At 37.5% G+C, this 12,308-nt stretch overlaps 1 protein-coding gene across 1 annotated transcript in view; it reads right to left on the bottom strand.

Annotated features, from left to right (window-relative positions):
• Positions 1 to 12,308, bottom strand: part of myo6a (myosin VIa) — a 232,260-nt gene that overhangs the window by 171,821 nt on the left and 48,131 nt on the right. Inside the window, exons 5-9 of the mRNA XM_041805103.1 lie at positions 7,920 to 8,049; positions 6,184 to 6,289; positions 5,365 to 5,420; positions 5,192 to 5,289; positions 3,892 to 4,056 (exon numbers count right to left, since the gene is read on the bottom strand). Of these exons, the coding sequence (XP_041661037.1) occupies positions 3,892 to 4,056; positions 5,192 to 5,289; positions 5,365 to 5,420; positions 6,184 to 6,289; positions 7,920 to 8,049 (555 nt within the window). The remainder of the gene's footprint in view (positions 1 to 3,891; positions 4,057 to 5,191; positions 5,290 to 5,364; positions 5,421 to 6,183; positions 6,290 to 7,919; positions 8,050 to 12,308) is intronic.

Raw genomic sequence — 12,308 nt, 5'->3', positions numbered from 1 at the left:
CACATTAAATGTATTCAAGATTTTAACCCTTTTGATGCAAGACTGAGGACATAATATACTGATATTAGGAAAACACCTTACATGCAGATGAAAGTCTTTGGAATCCCTATTAATTAGAAGGGTTATTTCACATTACAAAAACGATTGCTCCCCTGTGGTAAGCCGCAGAAGGTCACAGGTGAAATTTCAGGATGTTCTCAGAGTGCTGTATCAAAGCAGATTCAAGTAAGGTAAGCCACAGAAGGTCACTGCTGAAAGGACAGGACGTTTTGAGAAGCTGTATCAAAGCACATACTAGGAGGTTAAGCCACTGAAGGTCACTGTTAAAAGGACAGGCTGTTCCAAAAAGCTATATCAAAATACGTTAAAGGAGGGTCAGCCACAGAAGGTCACTGCACAAAGGACAGGCTGCTCTAAGAGTCTGTATCAAAGCATTTTCAAGGAAGGTCAGCCACAGAAGGTCACTGCTGAGAGGACAGGCTGTTCTCAGTATCTGTTTCACAGTATATTTAAGGAGGGTAAGCCACAGAAGGTCACTGCTGAGAGGACAGGCTGTTCTCAGTATCTGTTTCACAGTATATTTAAGGAGGGTAAGCCACAGAAGGTCACTGCTGAAAGGACAGGAAGTTCTGAAAGTGCATCAAAGCATATATAAGGGGGGTAAGTCACAGAAGTTACTGCTAAAGTGACAGGAGGTTTTTAGAGGCTGTATCAAAGCAGATTCCAGGATGGTAAGGCACAGAAGGACATGGCTAAAAGGACAGGCTATTCTCAGTAGCTGTTTCCCAGTATATTTAAGGAGGGTAAGCCACAGAAGGTCACTGCTGAAAGGATAGAAAGGCCAGACTGGTGATTTAGGACCAGGACATGGACTACAAGTGTTCTCTTCTCAGTCACAAGCCACTCCTGAACTACAGATGTCATCAGTGTCTCACCTGGGCTGAGGAGAATAAGAAACAAACTGTTGTGGTCCCAGTGGCCCAAAAGCCTGTTTTCAGATGTGGTCAAAGAATTGCATTCTCTCTCCTTTGCAATAGCTGCAGTTTAAGCAAAGATGATGATCAATATCTATCAGCTCCAACAACATAATACGGTCAGTATCATCTGTTTCCTGTATACAGGCCAGTAGTACCAGAAACTGGCATAAACATCACGCTGTAATGCATAAGTGTGTAGAACTAACGGCAAAGATTTTCCTCTGAAGCTTAAATCAGGCTGTAGGCTGAGACGTGACTGCCTGTTTGTCTCCTAATTATCATCCCCAGAGCTCTTTGGAGCTTTAATCTTTATGTTTGCCAAAGATTTTCTAAGTGTTTTTTCCAGATGAAACCCATTCTAAAGAGAGGAAAAAGTTTGTTTAGCACTTAGAAACCATCTTGTTTCAGTACTTTTCAGTGAAAATGTGTTTCCTCTGGATAGATTACAGTGGGAGCTGACAGACGATACAGCCACAGATCAATACTATTTCCATCTGGGCAGAAACAGCCATTATCGGCTCTTTTACTGCAGCCATTACTGTAGACGTCTGTGTTAGGAACTGCAGGTGGACAATTTATGTTTAAAAGAAGCAAACAGCGGCGTTTAATCGTCCTCTTGTCCTCTCTCTGCTCTGATAATAAACACAGTACAGAGTGTGTCCACAGCCTGAGGGGCTCCACCTTTAATAGAAACCTGCCGCTGCACGCGGCTGAGCTCACACGTGGCTCAGTGCTGCCACCTGCTGGATGGAGAGGGCACGACATCTGCATAATGTGCTATTTGTGCTTAGATGGTCCTGGTTGGCAGTGATGCAGACATCTAAAATAAAGGAAATAAACCCCAGACTATCCTGAATATTATCACATCTTTCACATCTTTATTTATTTAGGTCTTCCTCCCTTTAACGTCATCTTCCTTTATCTGTGATCACAGCACAGCGAGACGCTTTAACTGGAGCTTTTTATTGACAGAATTTAAATCAAACATTTATGAGGACGCTTCATCAGTCAGCAGAAATATCTTCATTAAACTAGAATGAGATCCTGATATCTACAGAGGGAGCAGAGACCCATCGACTCGTGTGAAGTCCAGATGTGGTGAAACATCTGCTCAGAGACATGTTTCTCTGAAAATTCAAACATTGTTTTAATGAAAAACTCCAGACGGATACTCACGTCTACAGATCAATTATTCTCCTAAACTCCTGCTGCTACGATCAGACTCTGCAGAATAGTCCAGGGTTAGGCAGCAGGAGTGCATCGGTTTAATTAGTGCAGAAATCTCTGTGCTTGGTACTTGATGGACGTACTCTCTGATCAATACTCTATCCATCAATCATGTAGAGTCCGTCCATCAGTGTCTGTGACGTTAGCAGAGGGGTGTCAAACTCAAGGCCCAGGGGCCAAATCCGGTTTGAGGTCTGCAGATTTTCTCCAGTTTAAAAATGTAAACCCAACCCTGATGATTTAAGATATTCTTGTTAAGTCATAAAAGTAAAATAATTAGTTAAAAAGTCAGGAATGTGGGAAAATACATTTCTGATTTTATTTCATATTCTTGATTTTGCATCTCACAGTTATCATGCAAAAATATGGTTTTGACTTTTTATTTCATATTTTGACCGTTTCAATTCACATTTTTAATTTTTAATTTTATTTTTTACCTTTTTATATCCTCAGTTTTGAATTTTTGAGTGATATTTTGACCTCTAAACTCACAATTTTAGCTCCATCCTTGACTTTTATCTCATAATTTGGCCTTTGTTTCCTCTTTTTTAAAATTTCAAGTAATATTTTGACCTGTAAAACTCAAAATTAATTTTTTTTCTCAGCTTTTGACATTTTTAACAGATGATTTGGAAGTTAATCTCATATTTTGACATTTAAAATTCATGATTTCAAATTTTAATCTCATGTTTTGACCATTAAAAAACATGATTTAAACTTTATTTCCTACATATTTGCCTTTTAAAAACACGATTTTGACTTTAAATGCTTTTTGAGCTAATAAATTTGAATTTTTACCTCCGCCAAGGAGGTTATGTGATCGGGTGGGTTTGTTCGTTTGTTTGATTGTTAGCAACATAACTCAAAAAATCATTGATGGATTTTCATGAAATTTTCAGGAAACTTCAGAAATGGCATAAGGAAGAACTGATTAGATTTTGGGACTGATCTGGATCACTGTCTGGATCCAGGAATTTTTTAAAGGATTCTCCACTATTGGGAGATAGGGCTGATGGTGGAGGTCTGCGCTGTTACCACTTTACACCATGAGATGGCGGACATGAGTAACGTATATCCCAGCAGCATTTGTGGCTGTCTTTCTATTCAAAGTTTTGGAGTTTATAGAGTTTATAATATCCTGGTCAAGGAGATAAAACTTTCAGTCGTCCGATGAGACCATGGGTGAGACTGTCAGTGCATCTGTTGGCACCAGCAGGCAATGCGTCCGCCATGACAGTCCACACGTAGCAAAGCCAATGCTTTGCCTCACCATGTTTCCACCCCACCAGGGAGGGAGTAATTGGTGAATTAGATTTCGGGATTGATCCAGATCACTGTCTGGATCCAGTAATGCTTTTAAAGGATTCTTCACTATTGGGAGATAGGGCTAATGGCGGAGGTCTGCACTGTCTGAGTGCTTTTCTAGTTATCTCAGATTTTGAGCCTTTAAACTTACCAGTTCCACTGTTTCAAATCTCAAATTCATTTATCATCAGTGCTAAGGTTTTTTCCTCCCATAATTCATTGCTGGTGAAAAAGTGGTTGACAGTGTATGGTTAAATGTTAGCCTTGTTTGGCCCTCAGGTTGGACCCAAATTCAGAATTCGGCCCCTGCTGTGATAAAGTTTGACATTTCTGCGTTAGCAGCAGTAGAGGCTGCTCTGACAGGTAAAGATCACAAACGTACCCTGAAGGTGTCCGGAGAGCTCAGGTAGAACTTCTGTCTGATGTCCTCCGGCGCTCCAGCACACAGCCGGTAGAAGATGTGGTAGTTCCTCTCCTCGGGACTCTGCCTGCAGATCCTGGACTTCTCCAGCAGGTAGTGAGACACGAAACCCCCAACCACGGCGTTCTGGACACACACACACACACACACACACACACACCCTTTAATGCATGGAAATTCAACAGACTAAAAACATAGACACCAAAACAGAAAACAGATGGACTAAAAACAGCAGTCTTCAGGTACCGGCACCTCTCCAACAACCAGAACGATTTAACGAAAAATATCCTTTTGTCAGTTATCATCAATGCTATATAGAAAAATGGCTGTCAACCTCAGTCCTCAGTGCAAAATATTCATCTTCTGTTCTTCTTGCTACCTGAACTAACAAAGGCATCATGCTTTAGTCCAGTTACAGGTGGGCCAGCGACAGTCATCTACAGACCTCTCATCCCCTAGAAACCAGGGGTCATCAACTACATCTGTACAAGGGCTAGCTTCTGTCTAAATGACCTAAATAAAAGAAACACTTCTGTCTAATGCAATCCACCAAACACCAAGCAAGAGTCAATGGCAGAGTCAGCTGTTTGGCATTGGCAGAGAAGATTTGGCACATTTTTCATAGGCGCAACCCACATACTCAGCTCTGCTGCTCATCTCACAAATGCATGCTCCTTACAAATGTGGCATCGTTTAAAAGGGTAAAAAACAGGCTTTCCAACAGTATAAGATTTATTACCAAGAAGCATTGTTACAAAAAAGAAATAATGTACCAAACACAAATTTCCTTACTTTTTGTGCTAAGTTTGTAATAAATATAAGAACTATAAGGAGAGAACTGTGCTAAATACAGTCCAATCTGTAGAGAATAAACCTTATTAAGTCAGAACAGAATTTATCAGGATACAGAGCATGTATGAACATAATATGGAGTTATAATGATGCACGTAGGTCTGCAGAAAGCGCTGACTCAGTTAATAATCTGCACACATGGAGGCTTTATTAATGTTGGTTTCTGCAGTGTAAGCATCAGAGAAAACACAGAGAACTCTGTTTTTATTCATAAATGTAAATACGTTCATAAATATTAATATATTGACATATAAACAGTTTATGCTGGGTAGACAGCAGCTATTAGGCGTCATATTTAATTCATAAAGTGTTCATAGATGGTCAAACATTTGTGCAGACTCTGAGGAGACAAACTTTAAAGCTGTTACTGCTATCATTATTCAGCTCTGGTATTGAAACAGGGCTGTACCTTCTCGTTGAAGTGGATCTCCACAAACTTGCCGAAGCGGCTGCTGTTGTTGTTGCGGACCGTTTTTGCATTTCCAAAAGCCTCGAGCAGAGGGTTGGCTGCAGGGAGGAGACGTGGAGTCAGAAACACTCAAACAGACACGGCAGTGAAAGCGTCGGGGGGGGGGGCTTTACCTTCAACTATCCTCTCGTCGATGTCCTGACCGGTTCCATACGAGGTGGTCAAGTACCTGAAACGGCCAGAGAGGACTTTTTCAGTGACGTCTAATATTCTATTAACATAGTAGAGTCTGCTGCTCTGGGGGTCAGGACCTCAAAGAGAAATTCCAGATGACTTTCAGTGGTAAATTCTGTCCATTATTGAAAAATGTTGTTAAAAAATAGTTTAATTTTAATAAAAACACAGTTATTAAGTCAAATCCTCGCTTATATATAAGTAAAAACTACCCAAAATGTGCATTTGAACACAATGTGTTGTGCAGCATCCTGTGCTCCCTCCATGGAGGGTGGGGGTCCCCAGTCAATAATTAGAGATTTATTTATTTATTTATTTAGTCTGAGATTAACCTCAGGCTCTACTGCAGCGTCAGGTCAGGGATGCAACGTTAGCCAGGAGGGACACAGCCTCCTGGGGGCACGCTTAAATACGTTTAATCAGGACTCAACCGTAAATGATTATGATTTGTCTGATAATAAAAAGAATAAAGTGAGTTTTGTAATTCTTTTCTTCACTATTTATCATTTCTAAAAGTAAAAAAAAAAGTTACATCAACAAACAAGACAAGCACTTCATGAAAATAAAGAAAAACTCTGAATATTGGGTAAAATTATCATAAATAATCAGATTTGAGTGTCTTGTATTCACTGGTCATCCGTTTCTAAAAGCATGTGTTGTAAAAACTGCTGAACTGAGTTTAAAAAACATGATAAATTTCCCTTATTTGTGATCAAACCTGAGATCTTTAGATGTGTCTCCAGGTGTTTTGTCCTCACCTGAGCACAAACTTTGTGTTTTCGGTCTTCCCGGCCCCAGACTCTCCTGAGACGATGATGGACTGGCTCATCTTGAGGACCTTCATGTCCCTGTAGGCTTTATCAGCTGATCAGAGATCAGAGAGGACATTAAAGTCAGAAATATGAGCGTTATATCTGAGCACTTACTGCCACCTGCTGGACACATCACACACTGCAACAGAGGATTAATAATGAACTGGATCTGCACAGGAGACAACACTGCTCAGTGGTTTCAGTGAATTATAGGAAAAAAACAAGTACACTTTTTTGAGGAAAGACTATTTAACTCTACAATTAAAGATGTGAAGTATCTACTAAATCTATCACCTTCATCTGGTATAATATGTCTGGACAGTAAAAGTACAGCAGATGGTCCTGAGGGTTTTTTTGACCTTTAATCTCAGTCTTTGAGAAAATGTGGATATTAGAGCAAAGTTTGAAGAAAGCATCTATGAGGTAGCATGTTCACATGAATGACGCGGATGGAGGATCAAGCTGAAAACAGAATTCCTCCAGAAGCGCTGACAGCTAACTAAATAGAGAACTAGTCCTCCTCTTACTGCCGGCTACCTTTACCTGATGCTGGAGTCATAGAGTAGTTTGACCAGCGAGTCATTTAGACATTTAGAAGCACTTCCCTCCGCTCCAATCACCATATCCTGAGTAAGACGCTTGTCTGTCTGTCATATGAACAGAGCCCTGGACCATTTATAGAGCTGCTGTTTCACACCAACTGACTGCTCCATGTTTCTGAGGTCAGTCTCGCTAGCTCCAGCACAGATTATTATTATTATTATTATTATTAATAATAATAATAATAATAATAATAATAATAATTCATTGAAATTACCATAATAATAATAATAATGGTAAAAAATAGTGATAATAACAATAAAATGATAATATTGATAATAATAATAAAAGAATAACAACAACGATAATAATAATAATAACAATAAGAAAAAACATAACAGTAACAATAATAAAAAACAATAATAATGACAATAATAATAATAATAATAATAATAATAATAATAATAATATAAATAATAATTATTAATAATGATAAAGTGATAATAATAATAAGAAGACAATAACAATAACAATATTAATAATATAGTAATATCATATATATATAATATTAATAATCATAATGACAACAAAAATGAAAATTATTATTATTATTATTATTATTATTATTATTATTACAGTTATAATAATTTTAATGGTAATGATAATAATAAAAATGGTTATAATAATAATAATAATAATAATAATAAAGTTACAAAGTGCTTCACAGGAAATCCAATCAAAGGAAATAAAAAAACGTATATTCAAATATACAGAATTAAAAATATTATAATGAAAAAAAAACAAAAATAAAAAAATAAAGCAGAAAAGTTCATTTGAAGTGACTGAGGGATTGTGCTGGTTTTATTGTTGTTCAGCTCAGAAAAATGTGATTAATATTGAATTCTTAGTTTCTTCATCTTCAACACTTTAGCATCCCTTTCATTCTTCCTTTCAGTAAGGGCTTACAAAGCAGATTAACCCTAATCAATCCATTCATTTTTTCTTAGTTCAAAATAAATATGTGAATGTAGATTAAAACATAAATCAGATTTTCTTATTCAAAATAAAAATATCCTCTGTTTTTTTAAGTGATCTAAAATGAAATAAAGTGCAGTGAGTGAGCTTGAGGTGTGATTACTAACCGATGGCGTAGACGTGCGGCGGCAGCGTTCCCAGAGACCGGCCCCGGTACTGCTTGATGGTCTCCGGAGAGTAAAGCTTTGGGATGTCATAGTACGGATTTACTGCAATCAGGATGTTAGCTACAAATGTCTGGAAGAGGAGAAGAAGAAGGGGGTGGGGAGTGGAGTATTACTCACAGCAGCACAACAATAAAAATTCAGCTAAAAAAAAACAAATAATTGATCAACAAGATTATGGCACTGTTACTAAAATCTTCTAACTGTAAGTCTTTTACTGCTCTCTTAAATTTGTCTGAATATCAGACTACATCAACAAAAACACCTGAAACCTCAGAGATCCTGGTAGATCCAATTCAACAAGCAGCAGTTCTCCGTTGTACCACTAGAGGTCAGCGTGAGCCAACAAAATCAGGAGACTCACAGCAGAGGAAGACAGAGGCACATGTGTTTGTATGTATACTGTATAATAAAACTAATACTCCTCACACTCTATTTACAGCTATGTACAAAGTTGTTTTTATTTTTCACCTTGAAAATAAATAGAAATGTTGCGTGCAAACACTCCATAACCACTCCACTATAGCAAAGCATTCTGGGATCAGCTGCAGTTTGAATCAGGAGGGCCACTTTTAACCGCTTTTCTCCCTCACTGTATCTCATATGTTTATCTATAAATTATCCAGTGATGGTTTTTGGATGTTTTCAAATGAAAATGTACTTGATTTAAAAAATTTAACAGTGAAGGTGGGCGGAGCTGAGCTCCACATCTCTACTCCTCATCTTCTGTTATTGTTTAGATTGAGCGCCCCCTAGCGGTGTAATTTATACAGTGTGCATTTGAAGAGAAGGTGCAGCTGAGTAGTGTGTTAGTAATGCTTCAGAGAAACCAGAAAATGTCGGGAGATTAAAATATGTTAACATTACAGCTGGGCAATTAATCAAAATTTACATTAAATGGCAATATGGCCAACTGCAATTAATAAATCAGGGCCATAATTCTTCAATCTGAAATGTGTGACAAAATACCAGTCTAGCAGAGATGTTGTACTCTACACACCACGCAAACATACAAGTGTCTTTTCTTAAATAATTTACAAAAAAATCATGTTTTTCTTGATTTTGTGGATGTCTTTCTTCATCAAAATGATATAAATATAAATACTAACATTCCCTTTAAGACAACAATTCATGTAGAGCACTGGTCATCAACTGGCAGCTCGGGGGCCATATCAGGCCCCCCAAAGCTTCCTGTCCGGCCCCTGAAAGATCATTAAATTCAGAAAAGGAGGAAAAGAAGCTGTTGTGGTTTTGAGAGTATTCTTTGGCTTTAAATGTCTGCAGCTGTTAAATCATCCCACAAACAATTAATATTGAAATAGTTTTAGAATGACTTCACATTTGATCTGTTTTACAGAAATGTACTTTTCAGTCATACTTATTATATAATTTTTAAAAAAGAGGTAAGGCTGGCAAAAGTGTCACAAAAATAATGGGTGATAAATGGCAAAATGGGTTGTGGAGTGGCACAATAGGACAAAAAAATGGTGAAAAAATGATGAAAACAGGGAAAAAAGGGCCAAAAGCAATGAAAAAAATGGGTTAAAGTGTCAAAAATAGTGCAAAAAAATAATGAAAAGGGGTTAAAAAGTGGCAAAAATGGATACAAGTGGGTAAAACATACAGGAAAAGGGGTTAAGAGGGGTTAAAATCTTGCAAAAATTGGTGAAAGTGTAAAAAAGTGGGAAAAAGCACTAAAAATGGCAAAAAATAGTGCAATGAATTAACGACAACTGGTTAAAGTGGAAAATAGAAGAAAAGTGGCAAAAATTGATAAAAGAGTGGCACAAAAAGGATAAAATATGCAGGAAAAGTGGTTTAAAATGGGCTGAAGAATTGAAAAAAATAAGTTAAAGAGGCAGAAATTATCAAAAATGGGTTAAAAGTGGCAAAAACAGCAGGAATAGCCAGGCAAAGTTGCAAAAGGGGTTGAAGAATGGCAAAACGGGTGAAAAGAAGAGAACATTGATTTAAAAGTTGCAATAATTGTTGAAAAAATGTAATGAAAAGGGGTTAAAAGTGGCAAAAATGGATAAAAGAGTGGGAAAAACATGTAGGAAAAGGGCTTAAGAGTGGTCAAAATCTTGCAAAATTGGTTAGAGAGGAAAAAATGGGCAAAAAGCATCAAAAAGGGGATAAAGTTTCAAAAATGGGGATAGATAGGGACAGATCTCACCAGTAATGACTAAAAATGTCCTGCGTTTTGAGAGAAAATACAAATACTACTACAATAATGTTTCAATCAGACCAAAATATTTCTTTAATTTTTGAGTATTTGAAAGTCTGGCTCCCAGGGTCTCTGTGGAGAATAAATCTGGCCTTTGAGCAGATGTACTTTATGACCCCGATGTAGAGTTTGCAATATGAGTGTAAATAATTTAATTTAAATATTTTTAAAACTCATTCAGCCCTAGTTAACATGTGAATGTGTGCATGCAGAGTCCCTGCTTGATTCACATGGACTGAATAAAAAATAACTTCTTATAAGCTTTTTTCTCTTATGTTGATCATTTTAGCAGAGATTGTCCTGACAGTCATATTTTTGTTTGATTGTGTATTTATTTGTAATATCTCTAAAGCTCTATGAGCAGCACCAGTGACTTTATTAACCAGTTACATAGCTATTATTATCATTACAGCCTGCAGAGAGAGACATGAGACATGTCTTTAAGCGGGGGCAGAGAGGTGAGAGTGCAGACAAGTGTTTGCATGTAATTATCTGCATGTGTGTGCCAGTGCTCCACCCAAAGGTGCTGCAGGCAGGTTAAAACAAACAGACCTGGATAATGTTGCATCAGGTCTCCTTCAGCTCTGATGTGTAGTCGTGTTTCTGCACAGCAGCTCTGTGTGTCTGATAGTGAAGGAGGGGACTGTTGGACTAGTTCTGCTGATGTTAATGAGCCTTCTGGAGGTTTTCTGGCATTAATTTGCTCCTTTTTTGCAGCTTTTCATGGAGCGCTGTATTGTTGATTTTGCAGAATAATGAAGCGGAAGTTATTGCAGATTTTTAGTTCAGTGAAATCTCTGCCCATTTACTTTCATTTTTTTATTGCGAGTGCTTTTAAGGTGATGGTTCTCAACCTTTTCAGCCCGTGACCCCCGAAGTAAAGGTGCCAGAGACCGGGGACCCCCACTGTACCTGAAGGTGGCTGAACACAGCCATGTACAACTCAGAATAGTCATGTGGGGACAAGGCCGTCCATAAAGGGAGATAATGTATGAGCTTTCTTGCATGGAGGTCAGCAAAAACCATGGTCTACTGCAGTGGTTTTCAAAGTGTGAGGCGGGCCTCCCCTGGGGGGCGCCACAGAGCTTCAGGGGAGGCGCGGAACTATAAACCAGAAAAAAGGTGATTTGCTTTGCTAACCTCTGCTGTGCATTGAGCAAAATGGATAAACTTATAGTTACTATAAGGACTATGCTATAGAGCAGTGTTACTCAACTAAAGAGCCAAATTACTGAAAATACCTTTGCAAGAGCCACAATCTAAGAGGTAAAAAGAGGCAAAAACAGCTTGAAGTACCAATAAAAATAAGTTAAAGGTGGCAAAATGGTCAAAAGCGGCAAAAAAATGGTGAAAATGGGGAGAAAAGTTGAAAAATGGTCAGAAAGTAGAAACAATTCGTGAGAAGTGACAAAAATGAGTGGAAAATGATTTAAATGGGCAAAAAGCAGTCATGAGTGGCAAAAATGGGCAAAAAAAGAGGAAACAAGTGGTATGTGATGGCAAAGGGTAGTTTAAATGGACAAAAAGTGGCAAAAAATGGGATAAAAGTGGCAAACAACAGGGAAAAAGTGGCAAAAAGATGTCGCAAAAATGAGCAAAAAATTTAGAAAAAAAAAGGATATTTAATGATGAAACGTAGCTTAAATGGGCAAAAAGGTGAAAAAGGACAAAATGGGATAAAAGTGGAAAAAATGAGGAAAAAGAAATAAGAGGGAAAGGCAGATGTTTAAGGACATTTCCAAAACAAAATATCCAAAATATATTAATGTTAAAAATGTTTTAAGATTAGACATAAATGTTGTAAATGTTGTTTTTTTTGTTTTTGTTTTTGTTTTTTTCAATTTGACTCATTTTTGTGGGTGGGGGTCCACCGAATCAATAACTTATTCTTAGGGGAGGCTCGGTCTGCCACACTTTGAAAACCCCTGGTCTATTGCAAAGTTAAGCTGTGATATCCATATTTTATATTTAACCTGAATAATAACCACTCTTATCAAAGCTACAAACATATTCTTTTAATCATCTGTGTAGTAAAAAGCCTTCTTAAAAATCTGAAATCCTTTTTGTCCAAAAAAAAAAAAAAAGAAAAAAGAAAATGGTTTAAA

Source organism: Cheilinus undulatus, linkage group 14 (assembly GCF_018320785.1).
Source record: "Cheilinus undulatus linkage group 14, ASM1832078v1, whole genome shotgun sequence".
Taxonomy (NCBI): domain Eukaryota; kingdom Metazoa; phylum Chordata; class Actinopteri; order Labriformes; family Labridae; genus Cheilinus; species Cheilinus undulatus.
The sequence above is the reverse complement of the archived record's forward strand: the minus strand, read 5'-3'. Positions and strand labels throughout refer to the sequence as shown.